Below are 27,814 nucleotides of genomic sequence, written 5' to 3'. Positions count from 1 at the left end.
CCAGTATACAATATGTACTTCTCATATAATCACTACTTCATGCTCATATAATCACTACTTCATGTTTTGTCACTAACTGTAACTTGATTACCAGAAGACACTACATTCTTATCACCCAAGTTGGATAGAGTGAATTTTAAAACTGAAAAGCTGAAAGTTAGTAAATCTTGTAGAATAGGTGCTAGTGCTCACCTCTGGTTAATTGAGATATCTATGAGACTAAATTATCTATGGTTTGGTCTCGAGATCGTAACATGACATACACTATACAGATCTTTTTAGGGCCAAATTCTGTATAATGAAGTGACATTATTAACAAATTTAGCTAGCTACAGCAGCTAATATACAATAGTTATACGGGCACAATGTGGAGTCTATGAAATTTATAAACCCGAAAGCCCGGGCTGTAGCGCACAAGCAAAGCGAGGGCACTACTAAGGGCCTGAGGGTTTATAAATTTCATAGACTCCACATTGTGCCCGTACAACTGCTTTAGACTCTATTTCACATTACACTCAGATTACTTACCTCATCCATGGCTGTTTCTGCTGTAGGCTCAGCTAAAGTGGCTGGTTTTCTTATGATAATACTAGCACCATGGCAACTATGTGTCCTCACGTGACTAAATAATCATGCTCGTTAATTCACTACACGTGAACAACGCATAGCGATTGGACAAACCCGATTTTGAGCATATGTTATATTGTGCTTGAAGGCGTGGAGTATATTAGAAAACAAGGTGGAGTATATGAGATTTATTACCCACCCAAAACAGCCTTAATAGAGTCTAACTGATGATTGAGATGGTCCCAAACTGCTGTTATGGTGTACTTTATGGTCTTATAAAATTGAAACCATGTGTTGTTATCATTGGTATTTCTGCAATGTACTGCACATCATAATAATTGAGGAACTTGAAGACTAATCATTGAGATCATACAGTACGATAGTGCTGTATAATAGAGATCACAATGGAGTAGGCATGGCCCACAAAATAATATCACCCAAAAACCAGCCTTGTTTTTCCTGATAACAATGAGGCTGTATTGGCTAGGTAAAAATAAGCCCAAACAAGCCTTCTGATTGACCCAAAATGCTTTCAACAAGTTGTTATGGATTTTTTTTTTAATATTTAATGGAATTTTCTACTGACTGACTGACTGGCTGACTGACTGGCTGTTGTCTTCAGACAAGTGTAACTCGACAACGGCTAAGACTGCGGGCTTGATTTTTTTCACTATTCGACGTTGCTTAGGCCTGAGAGGTGCCTTTCAGCATAACACAGTGTGTACAATGCATTCCATGGATTTACCAGTGTTCTCCTTTGTGTCCGATTCATCTTTGCTGACTGCAAAAAGTGTCAATTTGGTGGTAGCACACAATGGCTTTCCTTCGTAACATAAATTGTCTGTATTTTTTATAGTAGCTATTTTGATTGCAGAAGTGAACATGGCCAACAACAAATCGTCATGGACACTTCACTTTTCAGGATAATTAATATAACTGGGGGGCATGGCACCATTTCTTTCTTTCTGTTGATATGTGTGGATTGCAAAGGTGATTTCGAACAGTTCTTTATTTGAAATGCTGTGTAACGGGTTGAACATAGCTGATAATGGATACTTCACTTTTCAGATAATAAGGGATATAGCTAGGGTGTACAGTGCCATTTCAGATGCAGTGTGCGTGGGTTCACCAGTCATAATAAGAAAAAGTAACAAGGAAGTACACAAATAATATGGTTTGGAATTTTTAACTAGAGTATGGAGCATAGCGTAGAATATTCCATTACTGAGATATAACCTGTTATGTGACAGGATGTAGCTTGTACCCACATGCCGTGTTTTCACAAGCCTGGTCACAACTTGCTCCACTAATATAATTATTATTATTTTGTTTGTTGTATTGTATGTGATGAAAATGTTTCCTATGATGCTATGAACATTTTTTTGTGACTGGCAGTGAATGTAGTACTGAACATCACTCATAATAATTTATGCATTGTGCTATGGTCATAATATAATTTTTAGCCTTTATTAAAATTTTGCATAGCTTTTTACTACAAGTTACAGAGTACACATTACTGAAATATAACCTGTTGTGTGATGGGGTGTAGTTTGTGCTCAATTACCCGGTTTTGCAGGTCCAGACACAAATATATCTGGTAGTTGCATTACATTAACACCGTGTTTTACCATATAGCACAATAATACACCACTTGATTTAGCTAAAGCTAATAAACATCATCAGGTGGTACAGTTGTTAAAGTCATATAAACAAAAGGTTAGTGCAGCACAATTACTATAGTATAATGTGTGTGATTTCTGTACTGCTTTTCTGGTGATTTTATTGTTACCTTGAACCAGGTATTCTGTATATGACTGCAATTAATTGATAACCCACTCACCACTACAATTATGGCAGTTTTGATTATAAATTCCTGTAGCATCACTTTCTAAGAGCTCTATGGCTTCTGTCAAATGTTTTGTAGTTCCTGTATTTATCCTGTAGTAGTCATGCCTTAAGTGAGTGGGAACAGGGATAACCAGTTCCTCACATACTATTCCGGGTAAAGTTATCACACATAATTATTTTGATGGTCAATAATAAGTATTGTAGATAATTATTTGAAGTGATAATGGCACTAGGAATGAAGAGGAACAGTAACAAGACTAATTATACAGGTTACAGTGGTATGTAGGGGTGTGGTAATTATGGTGGAATAATTTTCAGAATAATGCCAGAAATCATATATTCTAGCATTTTGCTAGTATTTTGTTAAAGATCTCATGACTGGATGATTAATATACTCTAATAGAACATGTATGATCATACCACGAGGAAGCCACAATCAGACTAATAATCACATGTGATACATCTTACATCATATTGCATAACCTATTTCCTACATCTCCCCCTTTTCAAGCATTTTTAGGGGATTAAAATTACAAAATAAATGCTGCACAAATCAAAAACAGTGCTAATCACAGCCAAAAAAAATCAATAGCTAATCTAAGCTTATATAATAATTATAATTGCAGTTGATCGGGTCACTTAAGTCCAGTTTGGATCCTCAATCAGCCTTCTGGTGGGGCGTTTGTCCCGGGTAGATCTGCGTTGAGTATGAGAAGCTCCAGACGTGGTGGAGTCCATGGATTTGCAAAGTCCAAGTCCATTAGGTACTGAGGTTGGGACATGACAGCGTAGGAACCGTCTATTGCGGACTCTGCCACCTGTTGTCTTGATATAATATCTACAGTGTGGACCAATCTCTGTGACTATCCCATAAATGTCCCAAAGTCGAGACTGAGGATTTTGTACTGCAACATATGACCCAACATGAATGTCTGGCAGGTTGTGAGTAGGCATGCGTCTATTATGCCGGCATAATTTCGTGAATAATAGGTACTGAAATACACTGGGGAATATTCCGGAATAATCGAATGAATTCTAAGAATAATTGGCACAAAATGATAAGTTTTTGTTGTGGTGTAGTGTAAAAATCTTTTAGATTTACTACCAAAACAGTGCAAGCATAAAAACGGTGAAAACGATCGAGATACTCTAATAGAGCAGTCACTTACTCTAATAGAGCAGTCAAGTTCGAGTCCATAATTCTAATAGAGCAGTCACTTGTTTAAAACCCCTAACAAAAATACTAATTTGGCACACATATTTGGGAATAATTTGAGAATAATAGGTGAATAAAAAAAGAAGTGCCAGAAAGAATAATAGGAAGATTTTGGAGCATAATAGCTAGTTGTGAGCGTGGCGATTGTAGTAGGCTGCAGATGATTTGGAAGTGTCTTCAGCCTGCTGTGTAGCCTCTTGAGCTGGTCGCTGCCACTGTGGTAGGAAGGACTGCCTGTGAGCTGGTAGGATATCTTGCACAGGGTGGCCGAACAGTTTCTGAGCTGGTGACAAGCAATTCTTTCTACTGGGTGTATTGCAGTATTGTAGCAATGATCGACAAAATTTCTCATCATCTAGGGCTCTGCCATTCCATGAGTTTTGAAGTAGTTTCTTCATGGACTTGACCGTAGCTTCAACTTTGCCGTTACTCTGAGGATATCGTGGTGAGGAAAGTTTGTGTAGAAAACCCCAGTGCTTTGAGAAGTCAGAAAATGCCTTGGATGTGAACTGCGGTCCACCGTCAGACGATACAGTGTCAGGTATAGCTGTACAGCAGAAGGACTGCCGGAGAGCTGAGATGACTGTATAGGTAGTAGTGTTAGGACGTAAAAGGATAACAGCTGGCCAATCAGTGTGACAATCAACTATGATCAGGTAGGTGTGGCCTGCATGTGAACAATGGTCTATTGCTGTCTGCAGCAGTCTCCTGGAATGGGCGGTCTGCTCTTGGCTTTTGAACTATTGGTTCTCTGGCATGGCTGGGGAGATGGTCTTGGCAATGCTTACAAGACAGGATGGTGTTGTCGATGTCATTGTCTATTCCTGGCCACTACACGCAAAGACGGGCACGTTGTTTTGTCCTTACAGTGCCCTGGTGAGATTCATGGAGTTGAGACAAAATTACCAGTCGCAGTTTTGTGGGAATAAGAAGTCTGCAGCCATAAACAATGAGACCATCATCAATGGTGAGGCTGTCTCTAGTATTCCAGTATCATTTGCAAGCATCTGGTAGTTGATTACGATGGGGTGGAAATCCCTGTAAGATGAGATGTTGGAGCTGTTGATATTCTGTGTCTTCTTGGGCACTTTTCCTGAGGTCATCTAAGCAGTATGGTAGTGGTTCAGTTTGTGTGAGAGTTCATATCTCAGTAATGGACAGGGCTGGTTGGCTAAGAGTATCTAACTCAGCAAGACTATCTTCAGGTAATGGGTCTGTCACTGGGTTCCTTGACAGGGCATCTGAGGCATCATTCTTTGTGCCTTTCACCCATTCTGTCATAAAATTGTATGCCATCAACTTAATCTTTAATCTTTGAAGACGTGGATTCTCTATTTCATCAAGTCGGTGGTGGTTAAGAATAGGGATAAGAGGATTATGATCTGTGATAACTTGAAAGTGTTGTAGTCAAGTGGCACTTCAAGGTAGCCCAAGCAACGGCCAACATTTCCAGCTCTATGATGGCGTAGCGAGATTCAGCATCAGTGAGAAATCAGGACTCTGCCTGAATCAAACTCCAAGTGCCAGAGTTGTCTTGCTGTTGGAGTATGAATCCAAGGCCTTGGCGGCTAGCATCTGTGATTAGTCTAGTGGGTTTACTCATGTCAAAAACTGACAACACAGGTGCATCAGTAAGGGATTCTTTAGCAGTTTGAAATGCTTGGTCGTGGGTGGCTGACCACTGGAAATCATTCTTTGTACTGAGCAAGGGGCGCAGTGGTGTGAGTAGTGTGGAGATGGTATTTGTGCTAGCTGATAGTTGATTAACCAAACCAAAGAAGGATCGGAGATCTGTACGGTTGGCTGGAGTTGGAAATTTCGAGGTGACATCTATAATAGTGTGGTCTACTTGGTAACCTGTAGCAGAGATCTGGAATCCTGCGAAGGTAACTGAGGACTAACAAAACTTGCACTTGTCTAGGTTCAGGGTGATCTTTTTCTCAGCACATCTTTGTAGAAATTCTCGGACATGTGAAGCATGTTGTGTGACATCACTGTCATAGATAACCATGTCATCCACTATGCGGCAGAAACCAGAGAGACCTTCAAAGGCTTCATACATATGTCTATTGTAATGTTCAGATATGGAGGAAATTCCGTATGGTGCACACATATACTTAAATCTGCCAAATGGTGTTATGAACATGGTGAGAAGCTGACTTTCTTGATCAAGAGGACATTGGTGATAGCCCTTCATAGCATCCAAAACAGTGAAGAACTTAGCTTGGCAAGCAGATATGTCAGCAATGGCCTTGGCTGGGGTGGGTGATTGGTACCTTTCTCTCTTTACATATCTATTTAAGTGTGAGAGGTCAACACACATACGTATCCGATCAGTATTCTTCTTGGGTGCTACGACAATAGGTGCACACCAGTCAGTGGCTTCGACAACAGGGGCAATGATGTTCTGCGATTGTAAGAGGTCAAGTTCAGCTTTCAGCTTGTTATGGTAAGCATATGGAATAGACCAGGGTGTGTTAACACAAAATGGTCTAGCATCATCACTAAGGTAGATATGGAATTCTTCACCTTCCATGCTGTTAATGTTACCATCAAATACGGTGGGAAACTCCTGAACTGCACAGTGCTTGTCAAGGGGTAAACTAGCAACTGGAGGGGTGGCGGCTACACAATTGACAGTAGTGCTGGAAATGGGATAGCAGTTTGGTAGGATTCCAAGTTCCTTACATGTCTTCCAGGACATCAGTGTGCCTGTAACATTAGGGTAAATGTGCAAGTCATCAAGGTGTTCCTTGTTGTCTATCTTGAAACATACCGGAACCCTGCCAACAAGATGCATCTCTGCTCCATTCGCAGCTTTGGGAATGACAGAGGAAGGTGAAAGGTTGTCAATGTGTTCATTAAGCTGAGAGAGAATACTAGTACCAGCTGCTGAAATATCTGCACCCGAGACTGGAAGAACAGCTGTGGTGGTGGCACCATTAAGAGTGGTAATGTCAATCTTTAGCTTGGGTGCCAGGTCAGTAGATGTGACATGGTGGATGTTAGACAAGCCTGCTTGTTCGGATCAGGAACTATCGGACTGAGTAGATTGAAGGGTAGATGTATAGGGCTGCGGTGGATGAGGTTGTATGGGTTTGGAATGGCAGACTCTGGAGAAATGACCCAGTTTCTTGCAATCGTGACATGACACACGATATGCAGGGAATTGTGTGCGACCTGCTGGATGTGGCTGGCCCCACAACCAGGACAGAGAGGTTGTGGTGTAAATGTCTTCTTCTGTGGATGTGTCTTGAGAGTTGCCACAGATTCGTGGAGATGACCAGGTCCTTGCTGTATGGAAGCTCGTTGTTTCTTGGTTGCCTCTTGGGCTTGGCACATGCGGACTGTTTTATCAGAGAGAGGTCTTTTTCTTGTAAAAGGTGTTCGACAGTGTCACCATCAAGGAGGCCTTCGATTATGTGGTCATGTAAGCTCTTCTGTATGCAAGCATCATTGCAGAAGTTGCAAGTTTTCACTAGTTCTCTCAAAGAAACAAGGAAATCATCGAAGGACTCCCCTGGCTGCTGTGTTCTACGATGGAAATTCCATCACTCCACTGATTCATTAATGTGTCCAGTGACATACTTCTTGATGGCACTAATAACGGAGGCTACACTTCCACGGTCCTCGGTGCTGAGGCCAAGGTTGTTGACTATGGTAATAGTTTCACGTGAAAAACATAATGTCAAGGCTTGTACTTGTTTCACAGCAGTTTCTTCGCCAAGTCCGGACAGGCTCATGTACGATTCCCACTGCGTTTGCCAGGCTGAAAAGTCAGAGCTGCGGTCGATTTGTAGATCCAACTTAGGAAGATCTCCTTGGCGAAAAACATACGACGACCGTGACATGGGCGATATCTGGAGAACAAAATGTCGGGGACAACAAAAGACTTGAGAACAAAGGTATCACCTGATTGGGTGCCTCAACCAGGCACCAAGGATCAGCGACGAGGGTTATACGTAAAAACGAGGTTGACGATTACAAGGGTGAGATGAGGCGCTCTACTGCTCACAGCGCCATGTATGATCATAACACGAGGAAGCCACAATCAGACTAATAATCACACATGATACATCTTACATCATATTGCATAACCTATTCCCTACAGAACACTCACCAGATCAAGATACTCTAACAGAACATTCACCAGATCAAGATATTCTAATAGAACATTCACCTATGTATACTCTAATAAAGCAATCAATCCTATTTTTTGCATACTACTCTATAGAACAATGAAATATCTTGTCAATGTGCAATAATTAACCATAGAATTTAAAATACACAGTAAATCCTACATTTCTATTTCAATATATTTGAGAAATAATGCATAAGTTTTGTATAATGCAAGCTTTTTCCAGGAAATTCTAAATAGAATAATGCAAAGAATCATGAGCACAATTACTTCAGCCCTAGTTGTGTGTTGCTGCTTTTGTACACCTTGAAGCAGTGGCTTCGTGCATATATGTGCATGTGCACTTGCTCGAACATCTGAAAGCCAGACTTGGAGATACAGAAATTGCTTCAACTTCAGCTGTTAATGGGTTAACGATGTTTACTGCATTATTATAACAGTACTATACTGAGAAGTTGTGGGATTTTTCATGTAGTTTTACTCAGGCCAATTTTTGCACTTTTATCAACATTATAACAATGGCCTTTACAACAAAAACTGCTGCTAAGATTATAGAGAGAGATCTTCCAATGATGCCAGGGTTATTTCACAGTCAACACTGCTTGCCAGTAATACGGATTCTATTTGACTAGTAATTACACTGGTGATATACAAATTAGCTTCCTTAGCCATGTATGCATAATTAGCACATACTGTAATTACGCTACTGTTTTTGATTTACTGCAATCTATGGAAAGTAGGGCTGGGCGGTTTCTCGGTATTATAGTAATACCGCGGTATTGTAATGAAACGATATCTGTATCGCGTAGATTTCGGTGAAACGATAATATCACGATATCGATATTATTACGATTTTTAGTGTTTGTGACAGCTTATTAAACCCTTAAGGTTGTTATAATGCACCTCAAATAATCACGTGATACTACTTCAAACAAGGACCTAGTACTAGCTAGTCAATTTTTTTTTACAAAGATCGAGATACTCTAATAGAACAGTCAGCTAGGATCGAGATACCCTAATAAAGCAGTCAGCTACTCTAATATAGCAGTCATCTTTAATAACCGCGATAAATAGTAATATCGTGATATATTTCTGCACGATATATCGTGAAGCAAAACTCCAATACCGCCCAGCCCTAATGGAAAGTATGAAGAACAAGGAAACAGCTACCCAAGACTGAATGCTGAGTGTACAATTGGAGGGCCAGAGGTTAGATCCACTGTTCATTGTTTCATAATAAGTAAGCCCTGTGGTTACAGTGTCCATCCAAGTAGCCCAGTGAACAAACATTTTTAATCTTTGTGTTATTATAGGATAAGTTACCCCACCTAGTGTCACCATACATGCCCATATTGTATGAACATGCGTTTCCCTGGGTTTAAGGGTTAATTGTAGTAGCATAATTATACAGCAGTATTAAGAGGTATGCCCTTTTTACAAATGGGTGTCTCTCAAATCTGTAATTGAGAATGTTAATAAGTAGAGTATGAAGTTGTACAGTTGCAAGTCAAAACCTGAGAGATCGTTATAGTGCAGTTACCCTAATGCACCAGCCAGACATATCAGCCATTAATGATTACAATCATTAACAGAAGCAGCCATTGGAGTTGAGCCCTTTGTTTTTGCTACTTTTGGAGCACCTGCTATATCAAAACATGATGTATGGGTTAGTAAATTCAGTATTTCCATTTACCCAAAAATATTCAAAATTATGCATAAAATGTACATCTGTTTTATATCTTTTTCATTACCTCAGCTTGCACAAAAATTCTCATCATTCCTTGCCATTGCTTCTTCACTTCTTCGATGGGAATACATGTATTTTACACTCCACACAAAAGCTGATTCAAAGTAATTTATTGTATCACAATAAATTGAAGTTAACATGGATGCTGCAAATATAGCACTATAAGTACTTGCACATAATTGCTGTGACCTAAGTGCACACTATAGCATAACGGTGTGCTATGATCTAAGCATGTGAAGTACTGTTAAGATGGTTTCAAGTATTGTGTAATCAACAAACTGGTATTAATCTACACAGAGAAGGATGCTTAATAAGAAGATAAACATTTTTGAGTCTGGCAAAGATGCATATCTTGCCAGTGACTCCATCACAATTGTTTTTCCTCAGGTTTCTTTTTATACCTTTATCCACTGTATTGAACCCTTAAACGTATTTAAAAACATTGCAAAAAAACTTGGACTTACTTTGACTGTACTGTTAATTATACACAGTCCCTTTAACAAGCATTCTTCACTACAAGACCAGCATAAATTCTGAATAACTTTTAACTTAAAATATAGGGAACAAGTAGTGGATAGCTAGTTCTGAGTATTAGCTAAGATGGAATATTCATTATTGCTAATTTGTAATCACAAAGTGTAGCTGTAGACCTAGGGGATCAGAAGTAGCTCTGACACAGGACAGCAGACAGAATTTTGCTTATCGAGTAGGCTTGAGTTGATTATGCCAGCCATTTGGCTGGCAAAATGGAGCATAATAGCCACATAATGGTTGAATTTTTGCCACAGCAAGCTTTGTTTGCAACACAGTCACAAGTGTCTCTGTTTTAGATGGTGAAAAGGTTCCTGACAACGAGTAGCAAAATGCAGTACAGTCTTACTACAAGTTTAAACTCAACAGGATGTATACTTTTCATTGTGGGTTTGCGTTTTATAGGACACATGCAGTCATGTGCCAACTAGTACCAAGGCTTAGTAAAGTAGTTTATTTGAGCTTGAATCATTATGTGACTTTGGTATTATCTGACATGCCTCATTGTCTGATTTTATATATATATTAAAAATTTAAAATAAGAAATAGGGATCGCTGAAAAAAGCCACAAAACAAGAAGGGATCGCTGGGGTGGTAATGTAAACCACAAATCCCTATTTTGACCTTTTATACTCAAATGGAGCATTTATAGAAAGTCAAAATAGGGATTTGTGGTTTACATTACCACCCCAGCGATCCGTGGCTTTTTTCAGCGATCTCAATTTCTTATTTTAAATTTTTAATATGTCTAGTTTGTGTACTTTTTCCAAATCCATTTATGGATTATAAGTTAATTGACACATTAGTGTAGTAAGCTAACAGAGACTCCTTGGTTTAAAAGGCTAACTCATTAGATATGTTAATGTAATATTAATTTTGTAATCTATGATAAAGACTGTATTTTCATCCTGGTTCATTTGTACACACACAAAATATAAGGCAGGATACATTAATTTCTAGTCTATACTCAGTGTTTGAGCCATTATCGTCACACTTTGTGCCATCGCTGAAAACACACTGCTATATGAGCTACATGTACCTACCTGTCAGAAGAATTACTGATTGTGCACCTATCATACAGGAGACAGTGTTGATGGCAGCACAGGAGACTTGAAGAAGAACAAGATGTCTTAGGTGTTTATTCTAACAGAAGGACAAGAATGAAACTCTATGATACAAGTTATAAGAATGGTAACTGTTAGTGTTATAATTCCTATTTTTTTCATAAATTTTACCGTGATATAACGATGCATACATCAAGCACGTACATTATAGGTGTAGAGTTGTCTAGCAGAATAGGTAGTGAAGAGATAGCTATACATTGTAGCTGTAGTGCTATTATTGTAGCGATGACGCTTTACAACACCTTTGTATAAATGCACGTATGAACAGGGCTGAATACAGCAGCAACATTGTGATTAATCAAGCTAAATAGGAGATCGCTAGGCTTGGTCGAAAAGTCTTCCTATGCCGGTGTCTGCATGTACAAATCACAATGTCATGCTACCAGTGGCCAGTGGTGTAGCCAGTCTTACATGATTACCAGGGATTTGGCAGTCATTACCCATAGATGCAAGAGTACTTTAAACTGGCATATTGAGTTCCAAATGCCAGGACTTAGACTGGGCTCTAGCTCTGGAAAGCCTAGGTCTAGCCTGCTAGCAACAGTGCATGTGTCACAAAGTGGAACACCATAGGTATAGTCAGCAAAGTCTGGTTAGCATGCATGTGGTCATGGCTAAATGTTTGCAACTGTCAATGTCACTAGCCGATCGGAGAGTGTGCTAGAATATGTACACAGTAGCTAGTTACAGTACAGTAGCAAACAACCTTCCCATATAAGACTGTCAGGCTTCACACTCTGTAAGTTGTTTATGACATGGATACCATATGGGAGGGTTGTTGATGATATGTGGTTAGAACACAAAATATTTTTAAATGTAGGGATGTAATAAACACCCCACCCAACCTTTTTTGCGTGTGAAAAGCAGCCATGATATCAGCGCTACCATTTATCTTCCATCTATAATGGACAAACAAAACACTCACTGTGATGGCTAGGAAGAAGAATAAACTGGATGCCTTGCATGCGCGCTTGAACGACTTCTCGTAGCGAAGACGGGCAGCTCACTAGAGACCCTATTATGGCGATCTTGTAAGGTAAAAGAGTGCTGCACAACTTCAATCTGCCATCTATTACCGTTATAAAGACTATAGTCGAACAATACGCATCCCTGAGCACACAAGATCCCGTAATTTTGTTCTTCTACGACTTTTTCCGTATACGGAAAAGCAGGCAATGGCGAAGAAGAACTTAGAAATTTATCGAGGTGGAGGCCGGTTAGCGATCTGTGGAGTACGGGTTAATTAATGGGTCATGGACACGTGGAAGGACTCAGTGAGTAAGGCTGTGTAGTTTTTGTCGCGAAAAAATGGAAGCCTTGGGCTGTACACGAGTGAAACAAATTAATAATAATAAGGCCACTCCAAGTCATACCTTAGTTTCTGGTCACTCCCTAGCCAACAAAAGGATGCGGGCGGGCGGATGATCAGGACTTCAGGACTATCATAGACTCTTACATATACACCAGTAATACTGTAATGTTATTAATTTTGCTTAATTTACCCATTTCATATTGAGTTTACAACCAAGCTTAACCAACATTCTTATAGCATAAGTAGTTAATTATGCTTCTGCAAAGTGCACCAGGAAAATTGTTGATGGCTAGCTACACTGCTGAGCACAACAATGTGTAGCTAACACTAAGGAAAGGTCTGCTCATGTAGCTACTTTTGCTTTACAAATGAAATGTTTCATTAGCTATGTCAGGAAATTATTATTTATTAGCTAGCTAATAATAATCCAAAACTATATTAACACATCAGAAACTCTTTCAAATGTGAAGTCTTAGTCAACTATATATGCATGTGTTTCCAGCCTTCTATACAGTAAACCTTCAGTAAAGTAGCTGTCAAAGTTTTGAGTTGAGTTGTTGAGTGCTCCAGGCTAGTGTTTTTCAGTGATCATGTGGGAAAGCTAAGTTAATGTTTTAACTAAGGGATGCCATGCACTTGTTAATTTAGGACCATACTTGCAATTATTTAATCATGGAAAAGTTGAAGTTTGAGCTCACCAAATGTTACCGGATTTCTAGTCAGTATATCAGTGATCAGTGATAAGGAAGTCCAAGTTTAGATCCACTAGAAGAGTTACTAGATTAATCATTAGAGGACCACATCTGAATTGTTAGGAAAGTTTAAGCTATGGTATATCTGATCATTAGGCTAGTGATCAATGCTACATACATACTGTACTGAAGTTACTTACTGGCAACAGAAGCATTACTAATAGCTATATAGCTAATCAAGGACAAGTCAAAAACGTTATAGTAGTATCTGTCTATTCTAGTATTAAAGTTAAGGGTAGTGTGACTGCTCTATTAGAGTATCTCGATCTTTTGCAGTGTTTAAAAATCACTGTCCTTGGTCACGTACACTTAAGCGCCTGTAATATTAATAATAGTCCTCATAAACTGGGGTTCCAGTTTTCCATGCGGGCGGGTGACCAGAAACTAAGGTTTGACTTGGTGTGGCCTAATATGAACAATTCGCGTAAAATTCGCAATTTTTGAATGTTTCCAAATTTCGTCTAGACCATTTTTACTGCTATATCACAATTTTTTTGAGTTCAGTGTTTGATAATAAGCCTTCTGAGGGTTGTTTTATGCTTGAGTCTGCTTTCTAAGGCTGGTTTTAGGTGACTGCTCTATTAGGATTTTCAAAAATTCCACTGCGGTCCCTATTATGAACCCACTATCGTGGTTCATGACTATCGTGGTTCATGATAATGTGATACAATAATTATGATTATTGAAAGACAATACAATTGAAACTCTGATCATAACATAAGGCCCCTATTTGGTGATTATTAGTTTCTCATCCACCGCCCGCATCCTTCTTAAGCTACCACATGGTAAGCCATTATTTACTCTGCGCATGCTCAGAAGAACACGTGATACCAAACTGTTATAATTTTTGTTGATGAACGCTACAATGCGCTATATATCACCAGGAGAACTGTTGTTTTCCTTAGCAAATTGCTGCAGTGCCAGTTGCAATCGTGCTCTATCGACTTCATCAAAGCAGGCTTTCAGCTGACTGTCAAAAAACAGTTGGCGATCACGAAAAGTAGTAAAGGAAATGTTTGTAGTAAGAAAGAAAGACAATTTGGACAAGGTCTGTACATCAGTGTGTTAATAATTACAAAATAATGGCAAATGGTAATACCCTCCCGCCCGCATCATAATAATTAGAAAGGCTGGATGAGAAACTAATAATCACCGAATAGGGGCCTAAAGTCAGTGTTGAGTTAGATAGCTAGACAATGTTTGAAGTCTCTGCAGGTCTGCAGTGATACTGAGGTTAATATCAAACCAGGAATATTGTTCAAAGAGATCAAGATTCTCCAATTAGAGTAGTGAAGCTAATAGAAAATCATCACATGCAACAGCGAGAATGAGAACCATTAAATGTTTATTCCCCTGAGGCTAATATGTTCTTGACACATGGTGCTACAAATGCAAGTTACATATAATACTGAGCAGTTGCTGTCCTTTGAATATCAATCGCTGCATCTCAGAAGATCATTTAGAAACCATGCATGCATGCATATTAATTATTTGCATACAAAATTACAAAGATATTATACAGCAAATGCCTATAACTTCTGTGGGACTATACAGCAGATATTCCCACAAATCCCCTACTCTAATATGCCTACTAAACTGGAGCACATTGGTATTATTTGTATGTTGAGTGACACTTAATTCTCTATTTATATTTTACCATATAAAGCATTTCTCTGCATACATGAAGAAAAACACAAAATAACAGCATAATGCATTGCTGAAAAAAGCATAAAAACAAGCATAATAGGCAGAAATTGGGGAAAGCCAAATAACACAATAGGAAAATTTTGGAGTGTAATAGACTCAAACCTATTGTTGGGATACATAAGTAATACTTGGCAGCAAACACCAGGGTAGTACAGTAACCTGAGAAGCACTTTAGGGCAACTTAAACCATTTCTTAAGAAAAAAGTGAAATAGATTCGAACTTCCAAGGTGAGACTGTATCTATACAAAAACAAAATCTCATTACTGAAATTATATAGTTTCTGTAATATAGTTTCTGTAGATCCACAGTTTATATTCACCATGGATAGAAAGTATGTCAGTAGCAGTAAGCAAATAAGTTAAACAAGCAATCATCTGCTTACTATATAGCAGCCTTATTGGTAGCACTCAAAGAAGTGCCAATGAGCTTTCCTAAAAATTGGCCCTCAATGATAGACTGTGTTGAACCTTTAGTCCCTTAGACAAATGTATTCCTTGTAGTACAATTTTGGCATCATCAAACAATAATGAAATACATTTTGCAACTTTAAAAGTCCACCGAAATGGTAAAATACACTTTGGTTATTATCAATCCTTGCTACTGGTGAGATAGGTTGGTGCATGTGATTTAGTCAGATTTTTGTTTTGTTTAGTAGAATAGACATACATTTTGTGATCAGTCAATTATATTGCGTCATAACATATCAGACCAAGAAACTTTAGCTGGTATGCTTGTGGTACTATGAAGTGACAGACGTGTCCATGTACAACTAGATTTGATTGTCTGTGAACTGTATGTCAACAGCACATGAACACTGAATTTATATACAAATTTTGTAACGTTTCAGAAAGTATATAAATATGTCCAAATACAAATAGATTGTGATAATATACAGTACATCACTGGTAAATGCAGTGACGTACACAGAAAGAGGTGGGCCTGGGTTCTATATCATTCCCTACCATCAATATTTGTACACAAGATTGAAATACTCTTAATGAATTATTGTAGTAGTAGTTGCTGCATTTAATTTTAATCTTAAAGTATTGGCAATAGTTTTGCAAAATTTTAACAAGAGTTTGTGATATTTATATGGCATACAAATATTATGAACTCTTGATGCTTCTGTGTCTTATTTCTTGTAACAAAAGTAACATTCCTAGATTGATCTAGAAGTGGTGCAAATTATTGCATCAGTTAGGAAGTCTTCTTAGTATCAGATGCAAACCGAAGAATTTTAAGTTAGTAAGTATAGAAGAAGATCATATACACTGTACCTACATTAAGAAAGGTTTTGCTAAGAGATGATAGTATTTTGCTAGCTGTAATGGATAGTATACATCATACTATTACTGGCTGTTCATCAACTAAACATTCCTCAGATCCTTCTCACCTATTGGAAAGGCTTACTCAGAGCTATTCAGCTTGCTTGTTTACCCTTTGTAATATTGGGTCTTTCACTTACATCCAGTTCTATGAACTTGGGAGACTGTAGCTTAGTATTAAAGTAACATATCAACCCATAGGCAATGGAGACGGCAGGGGACCATGGCCCCAGCACTTTTATGGGACAATCGTTACAAGAAAAGATCAAGATACTCTAATAGAACAGTCAAGATCTAGATACTCTAATAAAGCAGTCACGGTATTCAAAGAAGCAGTGTAGCTACTACTTAGCTATGTATGTGTAATTACAAATAAGGAGATACAGTTTTTTTGGTCTTCAACTTATAGCTGGCCTAACCCCCCCCCACTCTTTGGCCTGCTCCACCACCCCTGTATCAACCTACAATTTTCTCCATCTATTATTATATGATGGTGCTCACTACTGACCAAAGTTCAAGTCAATATCCATTTCCAACCTGAAGTTAAGAATCATTAAACTTGGTAAAATCAATGTGTAAAGAAGATCCTTTTCACAAATCCGGTCACATATGTACATTACGTAATAAGGATTATTTTCTGCCACAAAATGTCCAAATACCTTCTTAAAAGGTAAAGTTACTGTTCTACAAAAGATTTTAAAAATTTTGTGCTCATGAAAGTTTTGTATCACACCCATAAAAGTTTTGGGCTTGTTTGTGCTCATCAAATAATATGTATAATTATTATGGGAGTAGTTGTCTTTGTATACAAAGGAAAATATTACTATCATATGATACATAATTGAATAGCAAGTACGCAAGACAAAATTGTTATTTTTAATCAGTAGGACACTGCAGGGTATAATGCTGATGAATAATACCCTTAAAATAATATGAGTACATCTGTAAAAAAGAATCTTATAGTCTTCTGAATGCATGTATTTGACAACTCATTACATGACTTTTGAATAAGGTACCAGATTAAAAATTTGGTGCTATGTAATTTTAAAATAGTGGGTTAATAATTCAAGGAGTTATGATTGGTGAGACGTAAGACCAGCCACCTCTTTTCACAGATGTGAACACATCAAATACATTTCAGAAATAAAACATGTTTTAGAAATCCCGAGAACAAGTTCTTGAAGTTAATTTGTCCTTCATTACCTCGACTTTCATACATTATTTTCACAAAATTATTCATACCTTTGGTCCTATCAGTGTAAACTAAATAGCATCTTGCTGTATATGATGTAGCTAATTATGTTGAACTTTATTCAAGTCTGTGCACTATAGCATATGACAGCTGTTGCCATTTGTATATTGATAAAGAATTTCAATAAAAATGTGTACGCAGTCAAAATTTTACTTGATGTCGTCAGCTATTACATTAAACTTGCATCAAAACTTAATATGTCTTGTGTAGTGATATTATTAATTAAAAAGAATAAAATATTGGGTGTGAATAAATCCTAATTTTTTACTTGATGCATTCACAGATTAAGTTACACTGAAAAGTTATATTAAATCTACAATGTCAGTACCAATACATTATGTGCATGTCTTCATTGATGTTCTACTATTGCCTACTTGTGTACTGTTCACTAAAGTACTACCCTGTAATAATCATTATTATTTCTATAGAGAAGAAATTTGCTTGCATCACTTCAGAAAAGCTTAAATAGTGCTAAGAATCAACATGGAAAAATACCTGTCCGTTTTATTAAAATTTTACTAACTGGTTCGGGAGCAGCTGGTAAAACAAGTTTCAGCAATTTACTAATGAAAAAGCAAATCAATAGCGATCATCACAGTACTAAAATTGTTCAAAGCAAACATGCCATATCAATCAAGAAAGCTGTTTTAGTTGAGTCGAAACATGTACATGACCAAGAGATTGTTTGGCTAGAAATAGATGATAATGCTCAGATTACACACCTGAGACAAGTGCTACTTCCATCAAGCACTCCTGAACACCAGAAACTTCACCCACAAAGTATACCACTGCAAAAAAAGCATAATGAACCTAAAATAACAGATAATAGGGAGATCAGTGAAATTGATGCTAACATCAAACAAAAATATGAAATAAAACAAGTCACACAACTTTCGATCACCCAACGATTTGCTGGTTTATTTCAAAATTCAGTGAAAATTGAAAAATTAGAAAGTTTTAAGGCTTTAGTGGAAAATTCTACTTCTAGTATTGACACAAGTGCAAGCAATGCCACTCCACTAACACATCACCCTGGAGAAGTGCTGAACATTATTACAATACTTGACACAGGTGGACAGCCTGAGTATATACATTTATTGCCCACAGTTAATATTCACCCAATAATAACATTTGTTGTTCTTGACTTATCCAGAAATCTTGAAGATCAAGTGTTGGTGGAGTACAGTGAACACGGAAAACACATTTTTGAGCCTTATCATCTCCAATACTCCAACTTTGACATGATCAAATTTCTCATGTCATCAAACAATGATGCCTTGGAAAGACCAACTTCTCAAGTTCTACAGTTGGCGACAGTACCTGGAAATGATGCTGATTCATATTTATGTTGTGTGGGAACTCATGCTGACAAAGTTGGTTCAGATGTTGTTCATAAGATTAACAGTAACTTGGTAAACATGGTTGAGAAGCTTGACTGTAAAGCTACTGTATGGCAAAACAAAGATGGTGGTGTCTTATTCCCAGTAGACAACACAACTGCTGGAAGGGAGGATACAGAAGACCCAATGGCAACATTAATTCGCAATGAAATTGAAAAATTGTCTTTGAATAAAGATGTCTATGAATTACCCATTACCTGGATGCTATTAGAACTTGAAATACGTCAGGTGTGCACTAAAAGAGGAAAACCATATATTTCATTTCAAGAATGTGTGTCCATTGCTTCAAAAAGTAAACTGATCACTGATGTGGAGCAAGTGAGAAGTGCTCTACTGTATCATCACCTGTTAGGAGTTTTGTTGTACTACCCTGAGGTGTCTGGTTTGTGTGACTACATCATCATTGATCACCAGTGGCTTTTTGATAGGCTAAGCAAAATAGTGTGTTTTACTTTTAAGAAATCACTTTCCAACCAGTCAGCTGCAAACAAGCTTAAACACAGTGGAATTTTGTCAAAAGAACTTCTACAAAGTTTGCAGTGGGAGGATGACTTAAAACAACAATATTTTGTTTCTCTACTTGTTGTAATGAAAATAATAGCTCCTATACCAAGAGAAGATGGTGACGGAGAGGATTACTTTATACCATATGTTCTACCGACGTACACCAGTCAACCAACAGGTGATGTCATACTATCCCAGTATGGATACCTACAAGGTGAACCACTACTGATCCAGTTTGTTTCTAATCTCCTACCAAGAGGGTTTTTCTGTTGCTTAATAGTTGAGATATTACAACATTTACCAAGAGGCTGGAGTCACTTAATCACCCAAAATGAAGTTTGTCATACTTACAGCAACCTAATAACATTTCGTATGCCTCATGCTTACCTTTTGTCACTTCTGGACAAATTGTCATTTTTGGAAGTTCAAATACGACATGAAGAAAAACATTATCATGAAAAGTGTCCTATCCACCTATCAGTACATGACGCTCTTGCTAGTGCATTAGAAAATGTTTGTGAGCAGTTGAATTTTAACAAAGGTCGACTCCAATATGGTTTTTATTGTCAGTGTGGAAAGTCTGACGATAAACATATAGCAACAATCACCACACTGTCTCCTCCATTTGATTATGCTCAGTGCAGCCATGGTAGAGTAACATCCACTAAGTTGCAACATTCTCACATAGTTTGGCTTACAGAGGTGAGTATGATACCAGTTGCAATATTGCTGGTGTCATGAAAAATCTATTAGGAGGTAGAGAAAATAAATGAAGTAGTACCCAAACACACAAACAAAGCAATGGAAAATTATAAAGGTTAGTTGGAGTGATATGCACATGCATATCATAATACAATGGTCACTGATACATCTCTGGACCTTTTATTAAAGCCTTCAGGTTTGTCAGCAAGCAGTGGTAGTCACATGATACCAGTGGCAGATCTAGATGGGTTTCTGGGGTTTCGACAGAAACCCCCTTTTAAATTTAGCTCAATGGCTGTCTAAATACATAAACATTGTTGTACTGACAATTTTTCATAGCAAACAACTATATACCACTGTATTTCAGTAGAATACATGCAGTTGCACTTCACTAACACCATTAATAGCTATTATACCCTAAGCAACATTTCACTTTTCATCTCCCACTGCATTAAAAACGATCAAGATATTCTAATAGAGCAGTCATGTAACTACTCTAATAGAGCAATCAAAGCTACAGCTTATAGTCACCATATTTGCCTTATAGTTATAGTATTTACAGTTTAAAGCATTGGATTTATTGTAATTGGTAACTAAAAATAGCCTAAAACCCAATCCCAGAGCTTCTAAAATTTCTAAAATTTCCGGAGAAATGTCATCAGATGCCTTATTCAGCTATACTAACTTTCAGAAACACCCTTTTAGAAATCCTAGATCCACCACTGGCATGGATACAGTAAGTGATTGTTTTTATTCAAGCATTTAACGCATAAATTAATATACTGTAGTCTCCATTCAGTTTATCATTGCAGATCCCAATACTAGTCTAGGGCTCTGAATTGGCAGTGTAATTGCCACTCGAAGTGAGAAAATTCTGAAGCTAATTACACATATCTATGGCACTGCTTTAGCTACAGCTGTGCTGTACATATGCAGCCATTATAATTATGGTGTACAGCACAGCTGTAGCTAAAGCATTTTATCATGACATACTCATGGTACAATCTACAGTGGGACCTCAGTTATTCAAACCCCTTGGGACCAGGGGTGGTCCATAAGTCTGAAAAGTCCATTCCTCTGAAACTGTGTATAAATAACCTTAAAATAGTGTGAATAACTTTTTTACAATTCAGTATTGTCAACTACCCTAATAGAACAGTCACTACTCTAATAGAGCAGTCATTTCCGTAGTTCAGTTAACCGAGAATCTGGATAAGTGGGGTCCAAGGCTCTACTCTATTTAGTGGTGGCTAGGGTTGGTATCCCCAGGTTACATTGGTTGTAATCTACAGTGAAAGAACATAGCATACATGAATTATGAGCAACTGGGTAGCTATTACCTGTGGTACAGCAATGTTTTATGCTGGCATTAATGTGTATTTTAATGTTACAGCAACTATCTACTTTACAAGTAATGTATGTCTTCTTCAGCTGTATGCATACTGTAGCTACTGTAAGTCATGCTTGTAAAGTAAACTGCATGTGTACTACAAACTGCTTGCATGATGTGTGTGGTGCTGCTGGATTTTCTTCACACATGTAGCAGTGCTGCCTTTACACATGTAGTAGCATGTACATGAGACCAAACCATGTTTACATCTTCAGTTCATGCATATGGAAGCACACACAACATGTGTGCACTTGTGAAGTTATATTTGAGTGGTAGTGGTACTGAGCACCACCAGCGTGACAATGCTTTAAAATTATGTATGGATGTTGTGCAGTGCATAGAAACCCAGCACATAAGTTATGCTAATAAGGCACCTTGCATATGGTGGTGGTGCATTTACATGATTTCTGTATTGATGCAAGTGTTGAAGTTGTTCAGGTCCATGTTATCGCTCCTGTTAATTTATTGTAATAATTGTAATTTTCTATGGACTGATCTAATGATTACTAAGTTCTAGTACATAATATTTTAGCTGCACATAACTGTCTTGAGGCTTGTTAACAACAAACCTAGCAACAAACCACTGATGTAATTGTTTCAGTTACAGTCAGAACTGTACTATATTAAGCTTTAAAGGTTCATACAGTTCATACCTCAACTGTACTTTATGGTAAACATATGGTGAACAAAGTACACTTTTTTGTTTGATATTTTTATTGCCCATGCAAAGTTCTATAAAATTAAAATAATATCGATGTAATCTTGGTCATTTTATTTTCTGATACTCTTTCATTAATTATTAGTAAAGATGACACAACACCAATGTGACAAGTTGTGATTTTGCTGTATTAGCCAACTTGTTACTTATTGTACCATTATGTATTGTTTTATGTAAACTGGGGTGTTTCTTTTACACACATATCAGATGCAACACATTTATCTTCATCATAGTTTGCTATATTTTGTCATTGCAGACCATAATAAAAGCAATAATCTACCTGAGTTCAAAATTTTCCAGCAATATTACAGCAAGTTAGTAGATTGTTTACCTGCCAAGGAGTTGTCCCACTATTTAGTGTCTCAAGGTGTGATCGCTTTGATAGAAAATGAAGATATCATAAGTCCAAATACTTCAAGACATAGAGCAACAGAACTGCTCCTCAGTAAAGTTTCTCTGTTCTTACAAGAAGGCAATGCACTACCATTTAAAAAGCTATTGGATGTCATGCAGAAACATGGCGGTGATGCTACTGTTAGTCTGTCAAGTGAAATTCAAAAACTATTAAACAAAAACAATAGTAAGAGTAAAACATTTGATCAAGTATTGCACGTGTGTTTATCTACTATGTTTGTATTGTATGTATAATATTTACATGCACATGCACAGCCATTACAACAGTACTGAATCTGTATTCTTTCAACATACTGTTGATTTCTTTGTGCATGCCTTACAATTACAGTCACATTTTTTCCCCAAGAGTGCGCTGGAGAAACAAAAAACATGTACCCCACTACTTCAGAAGCAACTCTAACAAAAAGTTTAATGAAGGATTCTGAACCAGAAGGTAAGTTAAGAGTATCCATCCATTACATTGTTTCATTATACTAAAAGCACCTAAACTTTCTGTGTCACTGTGTGTACATACAAACTCCTAGTCCCTACTGAGACTTGCCAATTATTCATCCTGTTTCTTATATAGGTTGCCAATCAGCAGAGTACACTGTTTTACTTGAATTCTACAGCAAATTAGTTGATGTATTGCAAGTAAAGTCTCTTACACCATACTTGATAGAAAGACGTGTGTTTACACCACAAGATGGGGAAAATGTAAGCACAATTCCTTCAAGAAAGAGAGCTGCTGAATTTTTACTTGCAAAAATCTCAGCTCCATTGAAAGCTGGATTTGAAAACTGTTCCGTTAGTTTATATAAATTGTTGGATATTGCTAAGCAGCACGGAAGTGCTGACACAATACAGTTATGTGATGATATTGAACAAAGGCTCATAAAAATGAAACTGGAAGGCCACTAGAAGGTATTATATGAAAGCATGTGTGTGTGCATGCTTGTGCTGAGTGTAAAATGTTATTAGATTGTTGAGTTAATTACTAATTTGCCCATTAACAACTACTGCTGCATTTGACCACATGTACATGGCATCAAAACGTACTCATTTAGCCATCCTACAATCTGTAAAATGTGCTTCATAGCAAGATACGCTTATACTGAAGTGGAGATGCCTATAGAGGTTCCATTACTGGGATAATTGGATCCTTCCTGGAGTAGTGCACATTTGTTATAGTATGTAATAGTGCACATTCATAACAAGGAAGTTAAATCACTCTTTTAGTTGAAAAGTATTATTGATAATAAAAAAAGGTGTAGTACAGCAATGGAGACTGGTAGAGTAGACAGTTGGCTGCTTTATCCCACCCAGACAAGGCATAGCAGGCACGAGTTCATGTATGCATTCACAACAATAAAATGGGGACCAATCACGAAAAATCCAGCTGTGGAATGGATTGCAGTATATACGTTACTGTATGGAATAGTTCAATGGAGTATAAGACAACTTTATAAATATTGGGTTGGGATTCTGTTGTTTGTTCGAACCACAAAATTTATACATTGCTGTTTGATAACTTTATGTGGTTACTGTTATAAACAAGAAAACAACATAGCCAACCTCCTTCGGTTATAATGACTGGGGTGCATGGGATGCTGAAGTACTCCTCTCCAATTTTACTATGTGCTAGCTAAAGAGCTTTTGGAAGCTACAGTACAGGTGCCTTAAGCACTTATGGGCAATAAAAAGATGAAAAAGAACAGCTGATATCTTCTAGGAATCAACAAGAGGTATATATTTGAAATTTAATTTCATAAGTAAACCACTAAACTTGTGCTAAAGATTGAAATACTCTAATAGAACAGTCAACTATACTCTAATAGAATATTCATCATTAAAACTCTTCTAAACTGTAAGGAACAAAGACCAGTATGCATGAAATTAAACCTCTTCTCACCCTGTGTACTATTATATACTGCATCAACATCCATACTAATTGTTTTGTTACCTTTTATGTACCTTGAATCACATGACATAATACTCTTGTTGAAGGGCTATTCTGAGAATAACTGAATATAAGTAGTTTCACTATATATGTAAACTTGATACCTGGGTTGAGATACTTCCTTAAAATTAATTCTTGTGAAATAAAAAATTAACCTCTGGGATTATTTGATTAAGTTCCACATTTTCTATTTTAATACGAAATGGAACAAACAAAATGTGACCACTGTATAATTATTTCCCTCCTACTCATATGTTACATTAGAAGGAACTGTAAGATTATTATTGGTTGTAGTTCATTAAATTAAATATCTTAGCTTTTGGAAGTTGCACTGCTAGATCTCAACTTTGAACTCAATCTGTACTACAGAATTTATGCTGGGCTCTTTATATTATGACAGCTAGTGTTATATCACTGCCAGTTAGAATTTACTTGGCTTACAATGCTTGTACTTATTCAATAAGTTCATTCTAAATTATTACAGAATTAAATCTCAGTATGTTAAATTTGCAAAATGTTCCTGTAGTGGCATGCCTCCAGACCCTCCTATGTGGCTAAAACATGCTCTGCACTCTGCATGCTGAGTGTGTGTACTAGCTAGCTACTAGTTGAACGTTTGATTTCATTAGCCAGTTGCTACTTTTCTTAGTTTCCACTATAGATGCCCCTAGCTTAGTACCTCTCCTTGGGGAAATCCTAGATCCACCCCTTGTTATATACAGTAACAAGTGTTTTGATACAGGTGTATGATAATATGACATGATTCATTGTTCAGCTAGTAGTCCCTGAGAATTTGGCCTTCAATGGATTTTTGTGGCAAAACTGTCATAAATGTAATATGTAAAACTATATAGCACTAGCGCAAAGGTTATTTTAATGGATCCCATGCACAGTCAACATACACTGTACATAGCTAATATATACTAGTGGCAGATACAAGGGGGTTGTAATGGTTTCAGCTGAAACCCCCTCTGAAAATAGCACACGCCCCTAATTTTTTTTACGACTCATCATGTAGGTGATAAAATCGCTAAGAGTTATACATAGTAAGACTTTTTCTACTGGCAAAATTTCATGCTTTTCAACAGCAGCGTTCAACAGCAGGTTTTGACCTATTTTTGTAATCTTAGATACTATATACAGCTAGGCTGATGTTGAGAGGAACCTGAAACCCCCCTAAAAAAATTTCTAGATCCGTCACTGCATAGAATCGGTAATATTTCACTTTTCCATGATAAAATTAACAAGTCAGTTTGAGTTTGGTCAATGCAACACCAAATTCCTGCAATGTCCAGAAAAAAAACCTGCATCTGAGATGTAATAGCTACAACTGTCCTGACTCTTAGTCAGAATGTTGAGGCACACATTCAATTATTATAATTTTATTGCAATTTCAGTTGCAAAAGCATGGCTTTACCATTCAGGTGTAATCCCTGAATTTGTCACAAGAAATATCCCCCAGCAATTGTAATGTGTTACGCACCTCTGAAAATATTGTCTGTCAGCGTTGGCATGGGATACATACATCTTGCAACTCATGGCAAATTAATTAGTTCAATCATGATAATTGCCCAATGCTAGTTTGATTTTACTGATATGTGTGATTTGGATTGTATTTTTCTGGTCACAAAAGTTAAAGACTGATCTATTGGATGGTGAGGATCATGATGACTTGCATACATTTTGTCTGCTTATTACAATTATCACTAGACAAATCCTGCCCATGCGTACAGACTATTCAATGCTGCTGTACATTTGTTGATTGGACAGTTTTCGTAAAAGTTGCCACACTACCACAATTTGCTTTTTTTTCATTGTAAAATAATTTTCGCATGCAAGACTTGTACAAAAATTTCTTGTCCGATTTTTTTTTTACTGAAGATCGAACTACTCTAATAGAGCAGTCATTCATGTAAATCATCTGAAAAAAATTTTACATAAAAATTTTATCACGAAATTTTGTTGCACAAAATAAAGTGAATTACGGTACAGTATAGGATAGTTTACCTGCCAGTTTGTTGCTACAGATTCGCACCACAGGACATGGTGTTCTGTTCTGAAATATCTTCTACACTGTTGTTACTGATAAATGATTTATTTGCTTATTCATTATTGGATTATTGTATTGTTTATACACATTGTTGTACTATTCTACTTTCTTTTGGATGCAATAATCAATGGTGGATCCAGGATGGGGCATTTGGGGCAAATCCCCCTCCCCCTAACTTTTTGGAGGAACCATACTTCTGATTAAAATACTAAACTTTATGTCAGGGCCAGATCCATTAACTCATGAAACTGATATGCACATTTTAGTAGCATTTATTACCTGAAATCAAAACAAACAAGCTGTGAAATTGCCCCCAGCACCTTCGTGCATACTAAGTGCCTCTAAAAATAATTATCATAATGCTGTCATTTAAGAAGTTCATAGCCTTTAATACAGCCGGTATTTGAGACTCCGCAATCATCTACAAAAGCCAAAATGTCAAAAATCAACAGTGAGACACTACTAAGTGGTGATTATTTGCTGCTTCAAAAATGCAGCAACTAAGAAAAGAATCTGGGTTTCTCCAACCACCTACAACTTAGCCTGTTTGTGCCCCTCCCCTTGCCAGCTCCTGGATCATCCCCTGATAATACAGTAAAACAATATGTAGTGTATTACATGCAGTATAGTTCTATTACAGGTGCCTACAAGTAGAGTTTAGCTGTACTGTTCCTGGTAAAACAATTTCACACATTAGGTCTATTACACTATACATACAGTGACATTATTGTAGTATATACTTTCAATTAGAAGGTATTAATACATGTAGTTATAAACTGAAGTTTGATATAATGCATTATTAAAACTCTGTCACACTTGCACATACCTGTTAGAATTATTTGCATAGAATACTGTTTTATTTGTCATTATAAATGTTAATATTGCAGTAAGGATGGTAACATAATTATGTGTTACAGGTACTTACATGCGTGTTATGGTGTGGCATACTTCATTACTACAATATTTTAATGTTGCACTCAGAGTTATTTTCTTCACAGTCTTCCATGAAATGTTCATGTATAACTCCTTCACCACTCTTGATTGTGTGTGCCACTGGTCAGAAACTAGCAGCTTCTATACAGGTCGAGGAGCATGAGGCCTTGGCATGTTGCACATACAAGTTCACTGGTCAAATTGTGACCATGTATATGATTGTGGATTGCGCCACTGCAGTACA

The 27,814-nt window shown here is 37.2% G+C and overlaps 1 protein-coding gene across 3 annotated transcripts in view; it reads left to right on the top strand.

The window, feature by feature from the left end:
- Positions 1 to 27,516, top strand: part of LOC136257846 (uncharacterized) — a 47,699-nt gene extending 20,183 nt beyond the window's left edge. Inside the window, exons 4-10 of one of the 3 annotated variants that reach the window (XM_066051160.1) lie at positions 2,203 to 2,283; positions 17,949 to 20,126; positions 20,178 to 20,241; positions 22,491 to 22,814; positions 22,995 to 23,081; positions 23,217 to 23,551; positions 27,278 to 27,516. In XM_066051160.1, the coding sequence (XP_065907232.1) occupies positions 2,203 to 2,283; positions 17,949 to 20,126; positions 20,178 to 20,241; positions 22,491 to 22,814; positions 22,995 to 23,081; positions 23,217 to 23,548 (3,066 nt within the window). In that variant the 3' untranslated portion in view covers positions 23,549 to 23,551; positions 27,278 to 27,516. Of the gene's footprint in view, positions 1 to 2,202; positions 2,284 to 17,948; positions 20,127 to 20,177; positions 20,242 to 22,490; positions 22,815 to 22,994; positions 23,082 to 23,216; positions 23,552 to 27,266 lie in introns of those variants that run through there. The other 2 variants (XM_066051161.1, XM_066051162.1) reach the window with 2 other exon arrangements.
- The last annotated feature ends 298 nt before the right edge of the window (positions 27,517 to 27,814 follow it).

The sequence above is a fragment of the Dysidea avara genome, chromosome 6 (assembly GCF_963678975.1).
Source record: "Dysidea avara chromosome 6, odDysAvar1.4, whole genome shotgun sequence".
NCBI classification, from domain to species: Eukaryota; Metazoa; Porifera; class Demospongiae; order Dictyoceratida; family Dysideidae; genus Dysidea; species Dysidea avara.
Note: the sequence above shows the minus strand (reverse complement) of the source record. Positions and strands in the feature narration are given on the sequence as shown.